Source organism: Emys orbicularis, chromosome 5, assembly GCF_028017835.1.
Source record: "Emys orbicularis isolate rEmyOrb1 chromosome 5, rEmyOrb1.hap1, whole genome shotgun sequence".
Lineage (NCBI taxonomy): Eukaryota > Metazoa > Chordata > Testudines > Emydidae > Emys > Emys orbicularis.
In genome coordinates this window covers 126688384-126708199 of record NC_088687.1, presented here as the reverse complement: position 1 = coordinate 126708199, position 19816 = coordinate 126688384, and the positions used below count along the sequence as shown (strand labels likewise).

At 42.7% G+C, this 19816-nt stretch overlaps 1 protein-coding gene across 2 annotated transcripts in view; it reads right to left on the bottom strand.

Annotated features, from left to right (window-relative positions):
- Positions 1-3111: 3111 nt before the first annotated feature.
- ZFYVE28 (zinc finger FYVE-type containing 28) overlaps positions 3112-19816 on the bottom strand; it is a 120076-nt gene continuing 103371 nt past the window's right edge. For both annotated transcript variants that reach the window (XM_065405217.1, XM_065405216.1), the window contains exons 12-13: positions 5067-5170; positions 3112-3243 (exon numbers count right to left, since the gene is read on the bottom strand). In XM_065405217.1, the coding sequence (XP_065261289.1) occupies positions 3112-3243; positions 5067-5170 (236 nt within the window). The remainder of the gene's footprint in view (positions 3244-5066; positions 5171-19816) is intronic.

The following is a 19816-nucleotide window of genomic DNA, read 5'->3' as shown; positions in this document are numbered from 1 at the left end:
CTCCCGTGACCCCTTCGAAAGGAGCTGGCAAACAAGAAGGAATAGAATCATGGTTGTGGGAAAAAACTCAAGACTGCCTTGTTTCCTGCCCTAGACATACTGTGAACCATTGTGCATGCCACGGACATGCTCTTTTAGGACCGAATTCTGCCCTCAGTTATATATAACTTCCACTAAAGTCAGTAGGAACATTATTTGGCCCTAAATATTCTGTACACTAACCCCACTGAAACTGTGACCTTGCCCAGTTGTTACTGTTAGCATCTCCGTTCAATTTTTACTACTATTATAGTCCTGAGGAGCTGTGGTTTACATGGCCACAACATGCTTTTATCGAGTAAAAGGGCCATCCAAAGATAGTTTTTCAGATGATTTTTAAACCTGTTTCACAGGATGTATTGCACTCCCACAACTTTCATAACTGACATGTTGTGCTGTTCACTGTATCAGGCATATGTATAAAGAACACTTCAGGTAAATCCAAGGAAGATTATTCTTACTGAAGATTTTAGTCATTCACAGAATGGATTCTTCTTTAATCTGACACAGGCTGACCCAGTATATCCAATTTGTGAAGCAGTCATTGCATATAAGAACATAACGTACAACACATTCTCAAAGGATGAAATTCACCCCTCTGTAGAACACCAGCTCAAGGGCCTATGCCTCATTTAAACCCTGAATGTTAAATAGGCCTTTCGCTTTCCCTCTGCACAGAGGAAAATTTCTCCCTAAAAGTGTAAACCTTTTGTTTCTCCTGTGAAACCTATAAACTGGGTACAGTGTGAATGGATTGAGACTGATTTCTTTGACAGGATGTCAACTGTCATTGTGTGTAAACCTTCCAATAAATGAAACAGCAATCCAGCACATGGAAGTAGAAAGTCTTGACATTTTAATTATCTGAAGAGATTACAAGACGAAAGTCTTCCTTGAGGCAAATGCATTTTAGTATTGATATAGTCATTGTGCTTTTCAGTAAGAGAAATAGGAGTTTGTATTTACATAAGAAACTATAGTGTCTGAGATCCTTAAATATCATATTTATGGAAATGATTCTGAATTACAGCATTTACAAAATAAAAACAAGCTTGAATAAATAATATTCAGTCCATTAAATGAGATTTTTTTCACAGAAGCAACTTTTGTGCATATTTATTTCACAATTGAAGTTTGTTGCATTTTATTTTTTTCATCCTATAAAAGAAGCATTAGATTTGTTGTTTCTCGAAAAATAAAACTGCAATAATCATTGCAATGTGAAGCCTGAGATTTAAGCCTGAATCAGTATCACTGCTTGTACCATACGACCCACCTCACATCTAAGCTACCCACCCTGAGCCAGCTAAACTCTGGTGAATGGTGACACTCCAATTTGAGGATTATGTGAAAGAGACTTTGCAAAAAACATACATATAAATAAAGTGAGGAGAACATACCACAGCTGAATTTACCCACAGCTAGCTTCATAAGGCTTGTGCATTTCACATAAACTAGTGAAGCTGTTTAATCTGATTTATATGGCAGCAATTTCAACAAGCTGTATACCCTTATATGGCTCATTTGCATTGGATAAAAAAAATCACAAAGCAAAGGGAATGTACACACACACACACACACACACACACACACACACACACACACACACACACAAACACAAACACTGACCAGTTTTTGCTTTATCATTTTAAATGAGGACCCTTCTTGAGCAAAATAGCGCAAACAACTTTTTTATCTTCTCTCCGTCGTCTTGAAACACTGTGTAATACTGCAAGTCACCAAACAGGATACCGCAAAAAGCTCTTGCTAGAATTTCCTCCCTAACCACAGCATGCTGCATTGTTCTTTTCATGTGGCTAACTCAAAGCATGTCCAAACACCTTTGAAAATCTAGTACTCACACAGCTCTTTGTGCAAGATCATTGCATGAATCTATGTGAATTTTTTTTCCAATCCAAGGAGAACCAAAATCTAGCCATGGTGTTTAAAATAAATGTAAATGTCTTCTGAGGTGGTAGCAGGGTGATCTAAAAGTAAGAGTATGAAATATTTTATAAAATTACTCAGCCAACTATGGACGACAAGAAACTTCAGATGCTAGGCCAATATTTCAGACCTTTTGAATAAAAATATACAGTATTGTTTAATGTTTGCCTTTAGAAAATCATTTTAAAAATTTAAAAAACACAGCATGGGATAAGTTCTGTAACATGTGACACTTATAGTGCTTAACTTTTCCAAAAATATGTTGTTGTTTTTTTAACAGTAATTCATTAATTTGTTGACTATTTCCTCTGGAGCTGTTTTTTAGTTAGTATTTTATTACTGATATTGCAAACCAAAGTCTCTCACATGTTATATTTTTATTACCAGGAATTGGTTTGAACTATGCTGCATGTAAACAACTTCAAACATCACAAATTATATAGAATTAAATTAAAATATGTAAGAATTAATTTTTAGAAGACACTGAGTTATTGCTGTGATGAATAAATGAAAGGCAATAGAAATGTACTGCTCTGGAAACTTCAGTTCTTCCTATTTGGTTCAAAGAGAATTTTGCCTACATGAATACTGAATGTAAGTTTGAAATGTTTTGCCTCAATTAATGTTAGCTTAGGTAGCTTATATCAAGTAATGGAAAAGCTAAATAGCAATCGGCAGAAAAGAGCTGACCTTCACAGTCAGGAACATCCCAGAACACTAGTGAATGCAGAAGTGTCCTAGCTTTGGAAATGATTTGCTGTGAGAGTAAGTTAGAGTCAACCACCTACTCTGTTCTTAATATGTAAAATAAGCAGCAGCGTTTGTTCATTTCTCTGAGCCCTATTTCTTTCCACGCAGTGCATTTTATTCTGCATATGGCATTGTAACATTAACGTTAGAAATTTATGGAAGACTGTACTGTAGCTTAACAGCTACAGACGCTTCATGCTTCCCTTTAGCAGCTTAATAAAATGCAATAAAAACTGCCTGTACAAAATTTATAGTAATGGATGTCAAAGCCTACGTGCCCACACAAGGTCCTTCTTTCAAGTTAATTCTTGGCTTAGATCAAATGTAATATCAGTCCATATAAGACTCCAATAGGTACATCACTAGTTTATGATGTCAGATACCAGCCTTGTCACTGTAGAAAGGAGTGACATGGAACATGTAGCAGTGAGTGCAAACCCGGACAGGCTTCATCTGACCATAGCGAGGTAATGGAGCAGAGTGGGAGGAACAACGAGAGCAGAAGATCTGAAAAATACAAGAGAGATTGATTCCACTTTACATTTGTTTTGCATTTGACATGACTAAAGCTGTTTTCTTAAAGAAGAAGGGACAGAAAATTGTGTGCATGACCCTCCTCTGTGAGGTGTTGGAACTGGGAAACAACACTGTCATGCGTCTGACGAAGTGGGTATTCACCCACGAAAGCTTAGGCTCCAATACATCTGTTAGTCTTAAAGGTGCCACAGGACTCTCGGTTGCTTTTTACAGATCCAGACTAACATGGCTACCCCTCTGATACTTAACACTGTCATAGGCCCTTTAAGAGGGAAGAGGCCAGTGCACCTGTGACTAGTCAGCTGACCCCCCAGTTGGGCTTAAGAGAAGGTACCTGGGTCCTCCTGGGGGAGGGAGTCTGGGGGAGTCAGGCCTGAACTGAGAGTCAGCCGGAAAGGGGACAGAGAGAGCAGACACAGAGCTCTCATTGCCTGAGCGAAAAGCAGTGGAGAACTGAAAGCTCTGCAGGCGCTCTCCGGGAAGAGGGAGACAGGACAGAAGCCAAGAGGCCTGGGTAGTGTGAGGAGCAGACTTTGGAGCAAGAGGAAGGCCCAGGGGTGCACCCCTGAGGCCACTATCCCGTAATGGGGGAGGGAGCCAGAAAAGACCCAGGAGGGATGTGAGACTTTTATGAAGCCCAGGTGGGTGGACACGGTTTGTGTTATTCCTGCTTTTGAACTCTAGTGGAGGGCGCCGGGGGTACACCCGAGAGTCTTCCAGTCTGAAGGACGATTGAGACTGATCAAGAGCCAAGCATCACAGAAGGTGCTGGAGCCAGGATCTTTGAAGTCCATTGTGGGATTTCAGATGGATAGTTTATTAATATGGACAATGACATGGGTGTTATTAACCTACATGTATTCTTGAAGACTCCTGAGAAGGGGAAACTGAGGGTGGGGAGCTTGCAGGGCCACTCCATGCAATGAAGAAGCGGTCTGAGATGGCAACTCTATGGCAAACACCTTCTAGTGTATTTTAGCTAAAAGCCCTCATCAGGCCGTGACTACAATAAACTGCATCTTGACCCTGCATAGCATCTCTTATGTGTGTATTCCTTACTCACATGAACAGTGCTATCAAAGTCAAAGAGACTCCTTCCATAAGTGAGACTCGGGTGGATTGGACTCTTGAAGCATTATTAAAATTGCAACTGAAGTGTAACATTGTAAGAAAGGACTAATCGCATGTCTCCTTGGAAACACCCATTCTATATCGCATCTCTTTTTTATCCTGTGCACTTACAAGTAAGAGAGAAAGTGCAGAAGGGACTGGAGACTCATTACTGTTCAGTTCACAGGACCTCAGTGTGACTAGAGCTTAACCTTCCCCCACACACTCTCCACTCACTTGCTGAGCAGCTCATACACTTTGTACACAATGTGTATGCCACGTAAACACATGCAAAAGCAAGGACACAGTGACACAGAGTGCTCAAAGCTGGAACATTTGCCATTCCCACACTGCAGGCTGCTGGAAATTGTTAAAGCTTCAAGGCAGGATTTTAAAAAGCTAGTATTGAGTCTGAGTGCCCAACCTGAGACACCTTAAAAGGGCCTGATTTTGAAAGAATGAGTGCTCCTGACTTTCGGAAAATCATGCCCTTTTAATGTGTCAAATTGGGCATCCACAAATGTAGGCAACCAAAATCACAAGTCCCTTAAAAAAATCTTGGGCTCAAGTTTTTTATGATGCAGAGTGCATGGTTGCCTCTGCAGTGTGAATTCCTGTGGTTTGCATGAATTTGCTCTTCTTTTCAGCAGACAGCATATCAGTTGTTTTTACTGAGTCATTACCTTCCCACAGCTCCTACAATGGTGTTTCCTGCGAATTACTGTGAAAGGAGCTTTGCACGCAGTGCAGTAGCTGCAGACTTCATCTGGTACCCAATCAGGAGGATCTATCAAAAACACAACAACACGGAGCATATATCATACTAGAACAAAAATAACCAAGTGCTACTTGGGGGCCTTCAGGGAACAGGAGGAATAAGATATTAAATGTATATAACAATAGCAGCTTTCTGACTAGTATCTCAAAGTGCTTTGCAAACATCCATTTAGGCTGAGAAAAGGCTAATAGAGGGATCATTTCTCCCTCCACTAAAATACAGCCACCTCTGGGGTAGAGCAGGGTAGTCATTTAACAGAATATGGAACCACTGCACAGCCCTTTAACATAGGAAATAAAGAGTATCCTGTGAAACTGAACATGATAGGGAAAGCGTAAAAGGCAGGAATGTTAAATACAGGGATGGAACCATAAGTATTTTTTTGGCAATGTAACAGAAGAAGCCTAGAGTACAGCTTTGTATTCACTCGCCCGTCAGACTTCATTACAGACAAGGCAACCCACTTTCTCCTCAATTTGGTTAACCCCCCCACACACCCTCACACCCCATATCTCTCCAGATAATCAACTAAGGGCCTGATCCTTCTTTCCTTGCTTAAGCCCTCAGAAACACACTCATTGCTCTTAGTGGAAGTTTGCCTGCACAAAGACCACAGTATCAGAAGCTCCAGTCAATCGAAACATTGAGTTTAAATAGAGTCTTTACCTTTCTAAAGATCTTGGGAGGCAGGTGGACTCCCCTTTGTGGAAGCTAGCCCCCCAGCCCCACCCTTCTGCCCACAGCCCCGCTTTCTCCCCCCCCCCCGACTGGAGCTCTGAGCCCCTTCCCCCTCCCCACTGCCAGAGGAACCCTGGGCCGGCCGGAACCCCAAGCCCCCTTTCTGCCCCCACACTGTGGGAGGAGTCCTGGGCGATCCCCCAGTCACACCACACCTCCCCTCCCGAGACCCCAAGCCGCCCGGGGAAAGCAAAAGTAGCTCTTCCTGAATAACCTGAGATTTATATATGAGCCATGCAGGTTCCGGGGTGGTTGAGTAGGCAGTATTTGCTACTCAGCTTCCCGGGTTCATCAGTAATCTCTCTGGAGTCCAGGGAAGCTGAGTAGCAAACACCACCTCCTCAGCCACCCCCGGAACCTGCATGGCACATATTAATAAGCAAAAACTTCCCCACCGTGCAACCCGCCAAAACCCGCAACCCAGTATCTGGCAGCGGCGGCTGCGCCAGGGGAGGCTTAGCTTCCCCTGGCGGCTGGCCTATTATACCCACCGTCTATGCTAAAGGTAACAGCTTTGATCCCTAACCCAAATACCTCAGCTCAAACAGTGAGCACCATTAAGGGTACAACCAATGTTAACAGAGAAAGAATTTTAAAGTATTCCTTAACAATATGGCCCTTGTTTTTCTTTCAGTGACTTCCGTAATCTTCCACAAAAGCAAAGCAGTGAAGTGAGCTGCCCCTTGAAAAGCAGAACATATTAGGCTCACTTCTGCTCAGCTGCTTCTGCTAGTGGCAAGCTGACATAACCCTGGAGAGCCTGAAATTATGGGGGTCAAAGTGATGTGGCCCATTGCTTAATTAAGTTAATAAAAATCTAATCAAGGGCAAGTTAAGTGCTGCCCAGGATGGAATCTCTGGACATAATGAAAGGTAAACTCCTGGAAATATTTACACAAATTCCCAGAGTCTAGATTCTCTCAGTTATTAGAGTGTGCAGGGCATATGTCTGCTGCTTTATCAGCAGAAAAGAGACAAGGTCCCTTCCTCAAGGAACACAGTATCAAACAGAGATAAACATATGATACATTTCATACACAGGTCAAATGGCAAGTGAGTTGCAGGTAGGGTCAGCAAGGAAGAACAATGGCGGGAGACTTAATTAAATGAATGAAAATGTCAAATCCCAACGTAATCTTCTGTGAAATATTATTTTAATTTCATGTAAAATTTACAAAATTAAAGCAATGATTGTTAAAATAAACTATACATACCTACATGCCTCCAGCTTCCATCCAAGACACATCACACGATCCATTGTCTACAGCCAAGCCCTAAGATACAACTGAATTTGCTCCAACCCCTCAGACAGAGACAAACACCTACAAGTTCTTTATCAAGCATTCGTAAAACTACAATACCCACCTGGGGAAGTGAGGAAACAGATTGACAGAGCAAGACGGGTACCCAGAAATCACCTACTACAGAACAGGCCCAACAAGGACAATAACAGAACACCACTGGCCATCACATACAGCCCCCAGCTAAAACCTCTCCAGCGCATTATCCACGATCTACAACCTATCCTGGAAAATGATCCCTCACTCTCACAGACCTTGGGAGGCAGGCCAGTCCTCGCTTACAGACAACCCCCCAACCTGAAGCAAATACTCACCAGCAACTACACACCACACCACAGAAACACCAACCCAGGAACCAATCCCTGTAGCAAACCTCGTTGCCTACTCTGTCCCCATATCTACTCTGGCGACACCATCAGAGGACCCAACCACATCAGCCACACCATCAAGGGCTCATTCACCTGCACATCCACTAATGTTATATATGCCATCATGTGCCAGTAATGCCCCTCTGCCATGTACATTGGCCAAACAAGACAGTCCCTCCGCAAAAGAATAAATGGACACAAATCGGACATCAGGAATGGTAACATACATAAGCCAGTAAGTGAACACTTCAATCTCCCTGGTCATTCTATTACAGATTTAAAAGTCACTATCATTGAACAAAAAAACTTCAGAAACAGACTTCAAAGAGAAACAGCAGAACTAAAATTCATTTGCAAATTCAACACCATTAATCTGGGCTTGAATAGGGACTGGGAGTGGCTGGCTCATTACAGAAGCAGCTTTTCCTCTCCTGGAATTGACACCTCCTCATCTATTATTGGGAGTGGACTACATCCACCCTGATTGAATTGGCCCTGTCAACACTGGTTCTCCACTTGCGAAGTAACTCCCTGCTCTCCATGTGTCAGTATATAATGCCTGCACCTGTAACTTTCACTCTATGCATCCAAAGAAGTGAGGTTTTTACCCACGAAAGCTTATGCCCAAATAAATCTGTTAGGCTTTAAGGTGCGACCCGACTCCTTGTTGTTAAAATAAACCGTACGCACAATTCAACAAATAAAATATTTTAAAAAGCAGGTTAACAAAATAAGAAAAAACTATGAGCACAGCTTCAAAATTCAAAAGGCTTTCTACTTTTCTGAGTTCCCATACTTTGAAATGCACAACTAGGTATATTTTGGGAACTAAAATAGTAGAGAAAGGAATGTTTCATTTTTAATTATTCAAAATGTGGAGGATTGATTGGACGAAGGCCATGCTTTTAGGGGGAATATCTAAATATAAAATGCAAGTGTGAAGGTAGAATCATTTAAGTAGTAGGCCTAAAAAACTTGGGAAAGAAAAAAAGTTACTAAATTGCCAAAAAGCAAGTTCCTAAAAGAGAATAAATGGAATAAATACCTCCAATAAAGAAGTACTGGAATAAATATGCCCTGATTTCATAAGCATACCAATATCCTATAACCCAGAGTTTATGCTACACAAGAATTTTACTGCCAGATTAACTTCACTGCAAATTAGGTGGTGTTTACCTTTGTGTCCTCCTTGACATGTATAATGACAATATTACTTGGAAAATTATATGCCTCACTGGTACTCAAGATATAGGAGGAGTGTACATATATTATCACTCTATATATTACTTTTCAAAATTAAATATAGTAATTCTTCCCCCAAAGTGACTTTATGAATCTTATCGTTGGCTTACTCATCATTCTTCTTATCACAGTACAGTATATTGTGAGCTAGCCTAAAGGGTACTCCCTTTCCTAACCAGTGACCCAGCAAATGCTAAAACAGCTCAAGTGCAGCCGTGAGTTTAGCACTCTGCCCTATTGATTCTGACTTTTACTTCCCACCCCACATGCATCAATCCAATACCAGGTGCACTGCAGCATATCCCTGAAATAACGCTTCGCGCATATAGAACATTTCAAATGCTGTGCAAACATAACTAATTAATCCTCAGTCACATTTTCCCTGTAAGGTTTGTAAATCAGTCAGTTTGCAGATATTAAAAATGAACAAGAGATAAATTATTTGCTCAGAACCACAGTGGTGGAACCAGATTAAAATTTGAGACTCATGGTTTCCAATCCTGTGTTCATTCCTGTAGATGAATTTGTGGCTGAAAAATCTTCCTATGAGGGGCAAAAGCATAGGCTTAACTTTGAGACCAGTAGGCGCTTTCTTAAAGGTAAGCATGTGCTTAAGTGCTTTGCTGGATTGCAGACAAAGTGCTCAACACTTTGCATTGAGCCTTTAACGATTTAGCCATATTTTAAACCAGGCAGGCACCAAGGACAATACAATTTACAACAGGATCCTTCTCCAAGGATCTTCAGCCCCTGTCTCACACAGCCTTGGGAGCTGGCTTTTGGGAGTTATTGTATGTACTAAACATTGAGCTCTCTAGAAGAGATTTTTGAAAGATTGTTTAAGAGAGGTCTCATGAGAGGATAAAAATATAATATGATGGGAAGTACAGCAAGCTTTTTAAATTAAATTCCAAGCATTACTCTGAAGACACTGCTGGAAGCAGGGTGAACGATGCACCAGCACCAACAGGCTTTTGTTTTATGCTTCTTCTCCTGAGCTGCACTGCTCCATTAGCTCTGCATGCAGCAGGAAATTGAAACGTACAATATCCTTAATCTCCGAGGCACTGTCTACCAGTGCTTTAGAGATCTGCAAACAGAATAGAGAGAGAACCTTGCTCTCAGGGCCAACTGGGCCCATTGCTCTATTGTGCACAGGAGCCAAAGAAAATCTGCAGGATAATAGATGACAGGCAGAGAAGCCACAGCAGTGACATCAAGGGGGGGGGGGGAGAAATAAGCATCGGCGGAGGGGGAGGAGGCTAAAATAAGAGGGAGAGAACATTAAATAAAGTGTTAAGAAAAAAGCAGAAGAAAGAATAAAATACTGAAAATGAATAAGAAAAGTGATTTTAGAGATAGAGGAGAAAGAGTTAAAAAAAGAATCAAACTTGTTAACACAGCATGAGGGAAAATAGACTGTGAATGAGAGATAGGAACCTTACATGAATCCAGGATCTGGATGTTTAAGAAAAAACATCAAATACTACACGTTTTGTGATAAAGCCGCAGGAGCTGGAGACACTGGAACAAAAAGGCATGTGGTGTCCAATTCATTTCTATATGCAGCAAATCTGCTGCGCAGCTTTTTATGGTGTTAAAACAAGGATTACATCTCCCTGGCACACAGCACTAGTAGAGAGGTTCCTGCGTTACTCCGTTTGGACCTGGCTCCAGACTCCCCCTGACTTTGGGGATTTGGATGTTGTGTTCTGCTTCAGGCCCAGCTGTTGGAGAAAGTGAACAGATCGGCCCCTGTATGCATAGAAAAGCTACATAACAAAGACTCAAAGTCTGAGGACAAATGCCAGTTTACTTAAGGGCAGCCTGCCTCTAGCTTGTCAAAGGGACTTATGCTCATCCTGTGTTCTGACAAACAGGAGGCTGGGTTCAGTTTCCCGTCCTGGTCTCTCACTTATGAGAATGTTGCGGAAACAAAACATCTAGTCCCTGGAGGGAAGAAGTGCCTCGTATCACAGCAATGACTGCTCTGGCCAAGGAATAACGCCGACCTGTTCCAGAAAGGCTGAGTCCACTCAGCTGGGAAGAGTGGGCTGTGATGCAGGAAACTGGGAGAGAGGGGCTTTAAAGTGAGGAAAATTGGGAGATTGTTAGGGCTCCAACAAGGCTAGCTCTAGTGGATTTCGTCCCAGTACAATTACCAGGGTATCTCTTTAGCACTAAGTACTAAGCACATGGCAAGACACACACTGTGGCTGAACTGTCCAGAAAAGGAGGTCCACATTGAACCTTGTGTACTGGTCTGGATATTCAGAGACAACCATTAACACAGAGCTCCTACTGAAACTCTCTGCTGGACCTGTGTGTGTCAGATTTCACCAAGCACAACTGAGAAGAGAGAGAGCGAGAGAGCGAGCAACCCATATATAACCCTCGTTATCTTCTCCCAAACTAGGCAGGAGCGGCGCCAGGGTTTTTGCTGCCCTAGGCAGCAGCGCTCCTCCTCTGAGCATTCGGCGGCGGGGGGTCCTTCTGCTCCGCGTCTTCGGGGCACTTCGGCGGTGGGTCCCGGAGTGAGTGAAGGACCCGCCACCGAATTTCCGCCGAAGACCCGGAGCAGAAGGACCCCCCGCCGCCGAATTTCCGCCGAGGGCGGCAAAATGCTGCCCCCCAAATCCTGCCGCCCTAGGCAACCGCCTAGGGTCGCCGAGTGGAAGCACCAGCCCTGAAACTAGGGTGACCAGATGTCCTGATTTTATAGGGACAGTCCTGATTTTTGGGTCTTTTTCTTATATAGGTTCCTATACCTCCCACCCCCATCCCGATTTTTCACATTTGCTGTCTGGTCACCCTATCCCAAACTAACTTTAAAAGTTCTGTTTCTACCGTGGCATATGAAACGTATGCCACTGCAAACGTCACAGTGCATTACCCTCACAAGTGCACAAAAGCCAGATCATCTTGCTCTCACTCTCCTTGTGGAAGCAGAATTACTGAACATGGTAAATACTTGTGCTGTAGGGATGACAACTAGAGAACTCTGGGGACATCAGTAATGCTTGCCAAGTTTGGAAAGTACCATCACCTTTTCCCCTCCCTTCAACTCCTACCTTAAAATCGGCCCTTTTGTCCATAACACAACTTCTCTAAGAGAAGTTCTCTTGCGCAATTTTTATATAATCCCTCCAATCTTTGGAGCCTGAAAAGTCATCCAAGGCAATTAGACCCAGATATTCCTTCCCTTTACACAGTAAGTGAAGGTGTGATTGTAGCATGAGTAGGCATACCCATGCTAGCCTTAATCTTGCTAGCGTAGATAACAACAGTAATGTAGACATGATGGCATGGGCTTCAGCATGGGCTAGCAATCCGCATATGTATCCGGAGTCCCTGGAGGTCTTGTAGTCTGGTTACTAGCCTGTTCTGAAGACTATGTCACCACGTCTACACTGCTACTGTTACCCGTGTTAGCTAGATTAAAGCTAGCACAGGTTTGCCTACCCATACTACAATCACACCTCTCTTGCATTGTAGACACACCCTCAAAGAGTTCAGTCAGTACAGACTATTATTTTGGTAGCACATGTTTGGATTGAAACCATCTTTCTCTTGCCCCGTGCTTCAAAATCTGGAATCACATTGATATTGAAATTCTGATTTCTATCTGTCTAAGGAACTTTCTCTCAATGCATTTCTGGGGCACAGTAAAGTTCTAATCTTTTTGCAGAGCAAAAAACTCAATCAATATGTTGGTATTTAGAAACCGTGGGAAAGTTGTGTTATTGTGGTGCCACACGGCAGCAGAGCTTCATAGCAACTGCAGGACTAAGTTTCTGTACAAACAGAAAAAGCCCCAAAAAACCTACAATCTAAATAACAAGCAGACAATACAGATCAGACCTATAAAATAGGGATACAAAAGATGAAGACTCCAACTGGATAAGATGTGATTCTCCTTGCAGGTTCCCTGGACTTAAGTCAGACCAAGTTATTGTTGCATAACATGAAACCAGACCTATTAAAAGCTGCGAGTCCGGAAATGTGGAGGCTTTATACAAATAATGAAATACACCATTCTACTCTATGTAGGCTTTTGTGCAGCGCTCATCACTGTAGTATCTGAGCAACTTCCTGTAGTGGAGTCAAGTATCAGAGGGGTAGCCGTGTTAGTCTGAATCTGTAAAAAGCAACAGAGGGTCCTGTGGCACCTTTAAGACTAACAGAAGTATTGGAGCATAAGCTTTCATGGGTAAAAACCTCACTTCTTCTTGCATCTGAAGAAGTGAGGTTTTTACCCACGAAAGCTTATGCTCCAATACTTCTGTTAGTCTTAAAGGTGCCACAGGACCCTCTGTTGCTTTTTCCTGTAGTGGAGTGGTTTTCAAGCTGGGGACTGCTGGGATCTGCAGATCTGTGTCTAAGGGGTCCGTGAAAGGTTTTTGTACCATAGAACAGTGGTTTTCGACCTGTGGTGCATGGACTCCTGGGGTCTGCAGACTATGTCTAAGATTTCCAAAGGGGTCTGCACCTCCATTCGAAATTTTGTAGGAGTCCGCAAATGAAAATAGGTTGAAAACGTCTGCCGCAGTGCATTAAACAACGTGACTAAACATCAATCACGTTGTTTATTCTCTCATCCTCTCCCCAGAGAATCTGCACTAATTTTTATATTTGATGATTACATGTTGCCTCATTTGCATAAACCCCAGGACCAGATCCAGCAATCCCCCCCTTGAGTTCACCACCTCTCTCCCTCTCTCTCTTTGTCTGGCTTCCCCCTTTTCCCCCTCAAGTTTCCTCGGTCTTGTCTCCTCCCTTTCTCTGGCTCCCCAGAAGCAGTAGAAACTTTCCCCCTAAGTTCTGGAGAGGCGAGGGGGTTACTCGTCCTCTCTTCCCCCCACCCTCCAAGGAGTATATCTTGGTGCTGGGATCTAGAATGCAGCTCTCTTCCCAACCTGCTGCAGAGGGTTTCCTGTCTTCCTCCTGCTGTGGATGGCAGTGTGCTGCTCCCCCTGCTGTTGGGCTCTCTGTACTGCTGAGCAGCAGCTTTGTGGAGGAAGTTCTTGATCTTGTCAGAGGGAAGATTTCAGGCCCTTTATGCTGGGTAGTTCAGCTTACTACCTGGAAAACCAGAGATTCAAGCAGCCACTCTGGAAGCCACGAGGAGGTACCTGAAATCAGGATTCTCCCAGGGAAACTGGGAGTCTTAACAGGTAATGTGTGGAGCACTGTCTCATGACTCAGGTAGAGCTGCTGACTAAGGAAGAGTTTTGCAACAATTTAACTGATTTCATTTACAAAATGCTGTTGGTCATCATTCTAAAGACCAGAGCAGCTATAGTCATTTACAGAACAACAGGAACATTGGTTGTTCACATCAGGCTGACAACGAATTCTGGTTTAACAATTATTAGATACTATATTCCGCAAATACTCTAGTGTGCGGCTTCCCATGGCTATGGGAATTAGGGTTTAAGACCTGGGCTGAGGGATACTGGATATGGTTAACTCTGCATGTTAGAGAGCAGCATGGAGTTATGACTAGGCAAAATAGGGGGAGAGAGGAGAAATTATGTTATGTGTCACAAACAGATGCAAACACATGGCACAAACAGCTATTTATGCTGGCATTCATGACACCTACACTAAGCCTGGAGTTATGACTAGGTGATGGTGAGCAAGGTGGTGTTATAGGAACGGGAGTGGGATCAGAAGGGAAAAATTAGTGTACTGTTACACAGTACAAACAGATGCTTTCACATGATTACCCTGGAAATTCACAGCAACCATGTTATGTCTGGAATAGAAGTTGTATCTGAAGGGCTATGACAAATCTATCTTTAAACAGCACAAATAGCTGCATGACACATCCATCTTTCCTCCAGAAAGTCTTTTGGTTTGAAATCTCATGCTTATTTTTACGACAGAGATGAATCTAACTTTCTCTTTGTCTGACCATATCTCCAGGACCTTGCCTACCCGAGAATTGTTCAGATCCATAATTCCCAATGGGTAAGGCTCCAGCGGTGGTAGCACCAGCGGAAACAGTAGTACAGACAAAACTTGGTAAGTTGCCTAAGGTTAGACATCACAGTACTAACAATACCCAAGCCAGTCTCAAGTACTTACACTACAGCTTCCAGTGATGCTGTCAGGAGACCTGCATTTATTGGGAATTACAGATTAAAAAATTCCTAGTACAGACAAGCACTAAAAGAGCTTGTTATAAAAAATTCTAGTGAAGAGTATGGCAAGGTATGTGAGGTAGTATCTTTTATTGGACCAACTTCTGGTGGTGGCAGGTACAAGCTTCCAAGCTTCACAGAGCTTTTCTTCAGGTCTGGGGATGGTAACCAGTGTCTGAGCTAAATACAAATTGGGACAGATTGTTAAGCGTAAGGGGCTCACAAATGCTATAAAATGAAGTGGGCAATTAAGGGTTAGCAGGCAGTGAGGAGTGTTACAAATTGTTGTAATGAGTCATAAAACCAGTGTCTCTGTTGAATCCCCCTGTTTTAGTGTCTAGCAGAGTAATGAATTTAAGTTCCCCGTCTTTTGAAGGTGATGTGCAGGTTTCGTTTGAGGACAAGAACTGAGAGGTCAAATATGCATTGAGTGCTTTATGAAAAGTGTTCACTCACGGATGATATGGTGTTTTTGTCTTATCATTTTCTGTGCAAGTTCATTCGCGAGGCTAGTGATTGTCTATGCAGAGTTAAGGTTCATGCTAAAACTGAAACTGAGATTTTCGCTACCTTTAATCTCATGTATAAGTTTTCTTAATGCTGTATAACATTTTCCTAATGTGCTAGGATACTTTTTTCTAGAAGACAAATATATCTCAATCTTAGCTGTGCGTTTGCAAAGATTTTTGTAGTGGGACACGAAATAATCCAGAGTTTATTGCATTTCACCTTCACAAAGTCACTAGGTTTCTAAGTCACCTACCCTTACCAATGTCAGGTGGTTCGTAATAAAAATTCATATTTGTTTTATGATCCATACCAGCTGGTGGATTTTAAACAGAATCAGAATGAGAAATCTGATAAAATTGAGAGCGGTTCATTATCATCATCAGGGACTAGAGCCACTAGTGGAATTTTAGATCTATTTATTCATCTTTACTGATTGAAAGTAATCTTGTATATTTGGGCACCATTTGCAAGGGAGTACTGTCTGTGATTGTATATGGGAATTAATTAGAAATATTTGGAGATTTCTTCCCTGTTAGGTAGTCTGGTGAACTTTTTCAGTGTGAAAGGTATTTGTGCTCTTTGGTGAGAGCCAGAGTCAGGGGTTATAGATATGCTCATTTTCTGTAAGTTTGTTCACTTTATGTGGAAACATGAATTAAAAAAAAAAAGAGAAGCGATTGGAAGTGTAGAAATGCTACACACACAAGAGTATCATTGACTGGTGCAATCCCAACAATGGCCTTCAGGATGAATTCATGGGAGGAGGCAGACATGTGAGAGTCTAGACTCTACACTATACTGCAGTTTGTGGTGCCATCTGTTGGATGTTTGTGGAAGAGCAGAAACATTTAACAATTCGATAACATCTGGCATATATGAGAAGAAAATCTGCATAATTCATGTCAACAATGACAACTTTGAGCACCTCACTGACTTGCATAACCTCCTGTTTCTGTAGAGATGTGGGCCTGAATTTCTTGGGGCGGGGGGTTGTGTGTACAGTTCTTGTGTAGAAGCCAGGCAGTTTTAACTCCACATGCAAATTGAGCTAAGACTTTCTAAGCCTAGAGAGTATTTGAAAGTCCTGAAACTTTTTACCAGTAGTCCGTTACTTGCCCCTATGCCTCTACTCCTGAACAGTCAAAAAATTCTTCAATCTTTACACCCTGAACTAATGCTGGCACTGCTCTTCCCATAATCTGGGCAGTGGGGAACTTTTGTGGTGCCACTTAAATGTCCCAGTTTAAGGCTGGCAGGACCAATGTTTTCAGTCTGGTTGTTTTGTGTGTGTCATTCTGGAAGCCAGAGAATGCAAGGCTAGAATGACTGTCTTGGCATAAGCAGTCTCATTACCAAAGATAACACTGGGGAAAGTCCAGTATGTGAACAAATTAGGAGCAAGTCCCTCCCAAAAATTACTGATTATCAGAAAGTGTTGAGCTTTGACTTTGGGAACTACCTTTCTTTATCTAACTCTTGATGGGCTTGTGTACCACCGACAGACCCCGGTCGTCAGCGGGCAGGATCAAACCTGGGACCTCTGGAACTAAATGCATGAGCCTCTCCTGCACGAGCTAAAAGCCATATAGCCCTTAGGTAAAGCTGTAGAGCAGACTCATTAATGTCTCTCTCTCTCTAAGTGACAGGTTTCAGAGTAGCAGCCGTGTTAGTCTGTATCCGCAAAAAGAACAGGAGTACTTGTGGCACCTTAGAGGCTAACAAATTTATTTGAGCATAAGCTTTCGTGGGTTACAGCTCACTTCTTCGGATGCATAGAATGGAACATATATTGAGGATATATATATACACATACAGAGAGCATGAAAAGGTGGGAGTTGTCTTACCAACTCTGAGAGGCCAATTAAGTAAGAGGAAAAAAACTTTTGAAGTGATAATCAAGATAGCCCAGTACAGACAGTTTGATAAGAAGTGTGAGAGTACTTACATGGGGAGATAGATTCAATGTTTGTAATGGCTCAGCCATTCCCAGTCTTTATTTAAGCCTAAATTGATTGTATCTAATTTGCATATCAATTCAAGCTCAGCAGTTTCTCGTTGGAGTCTGTTTTTGAAGCTTTTTTGTTGCAAAATTGCCACCCGCAGGTCTGTCATTGTACATGGCAGAGGGGCATTGGCCAAACCGGACAGTCTCTACGCAAAAGAATTAATGGACACAAATCTGACATCAGGAATCATAACATTCAAAAACCAGTAGGTGAACACTTTAACCTGTCTGGTCATTCAATGACAGATCTGCGGGTGGCAATCAACTTAGGCTTAAATAGAGACTGGGAATGGCTGAGCCATTACAAACATTGAATCTATCTCCCCATGTAAGTATTCTCACACTTCTTATCAAACTGTCTGTACTGGGCTATCTTGATTATCACTTCAAAAGTTTTTTTTCCTCTTACTTAATTGGCCTCTCAGAGTTGGTAAGACAACTCCCACCTTTTCATGCTCTCTGTATGTGTATATATCTCCCCTCAATATATGTCTCTCTAAGTGGTCTCAGTGCTACTAGATGGGACAGAACACGACACCCAGGAGGTGTGTGGGTTACACTTGCCTAGAGCTCTACTTTACCAATGGCCGTCTACTTATATGGCCCCCATCACTGTAGAACCCGGACAAGTCCATCTAAAATGGTGAGAAAAATGAAGTTTATTTTCTTTGCTTAAACCATTTTTTCTTTATTCTTGACTAGAAAGGATGAATTTTAGACCCCAACAAGCCCATATTTAGTTAAATGAGACTCAATGGCTTTCCCACTCATTTTGTCCATACAATTTAATTTCCTCTTTTTCCAGCAGTGGCAAAAGATATACTTTCCTTCACTTCCTATTTTGTGATATAGTCCCATTGCTTTAGATGAACTGGGAAAATCTGTAGCGACTCAGACAGAGTGACTGAGGCAGATGCAGTCAACGAAGTCAATGGAGCTGCACTGATTTACACTAGCAAAGGATCTGGCCCTATCACACATCAGTGTTATTTTTACATTAACTCCTCTGGAAGCTGGATCAGACTCCTAAAATGCTAGTTGTTCAAATCCTGATTAAAGCACAAATGAGGAGGAGATTAGTGATATCATTCTAGTCTCTAGCATATTTCTATCATCCATATCACAGGATAGACTGGAGCAGCGAACCGCAGCCACTGGGAGCCGCGATCGGCCAAACCTGCGGAGGCGGCAGGTACACAAACGGGCCCGGCCTGCCAGGGGCTTTCCCTGCACAAGTGGCGGAAGAAGTTTGGGAACCACTGGTATAGAATATTTAAAAATGTGTTCTTCTATATGTGGTGTTCCATGTAAAGCTAAGCATATACACCTCAGAACCAATCAAATTCAGATTCAGCCACCACTGAATTTTAAGGAAGTTCAGATGCAGACTCAAACTATGTGGTTGGTTCCATACCTGCATCTATATACCTAAACCAAAATTGGAGATAGGAACTTCTTGGATGCTTGAATCCTGATCTGAATTTTGTGATTAACTCCCATTTCTAACAGCATAGAAATAGGGGCCTACATTTTCAGAAGTGGAAGCTTCAGTTTTAGTTCAACTTGAGAGATCTTAAAAGAGCTTGGTTTTCTAAGGGCGTTGACCTTTCAAGGCGTCTGAAGTTGGGGACCAAAAATCACTAGATGACACTTTTGAAAACTGAGAACTTCCTATCAGTTGAATATCACTGAGAATAAGAGGTTGCCAGACTCCCAGTGGGATGCAGCACTTGCATTTAGCCCTAAAAGATCAGACTGTCTGTAGTGTGTGTTTGTTTGTGTTTGGGGTTTACTCGCTGTGTGCTGAGCTTCTGTTTGTTCGCCTGTTTGTTTGTTTGGTTGGTTGGTTGAAGGACCATGTGCTGTGGCTGGCAGTTGGAAGCTGTGAGCTTCAAAGGAAGCCTCTGTTAATTGGTTGAGCCTTAGTCAGTGGGCGGGGCTATCAAGCAGGCCAGGGCTTTATAAAGCAGTGTGCAAGTGACCAGGGAGCTTTGTGACCAGGGGCTGCTAACAGGCAGTTTCGCAAGGGAGTTTGGAAGGGGGCAAGGACCCCGTGCTGTTTTCTTTAAAACTATAAACTAAACTACAGTCAAAACTTCCTGATTTAAACAACACCCTTTCATTAACTAGGAGACCATGCAGGCAGAAGCCCAGCAGCAGAGTGGGGGCTATCCAGTTTATTGCGCTGAGTGCAGCATGTATGATTACCTGCCCTGTGGGCGGGTGGCGTATGTGTGCATTCGGTGCAAGGAGCTCCTGGCCCTCAGAGACCGCGTATGGGCTTTGGAGGCCAGGGTGGCGGAACTGGAGGAGCTAAGGGAGGCAGAGAAGTATGTTGATGAGGC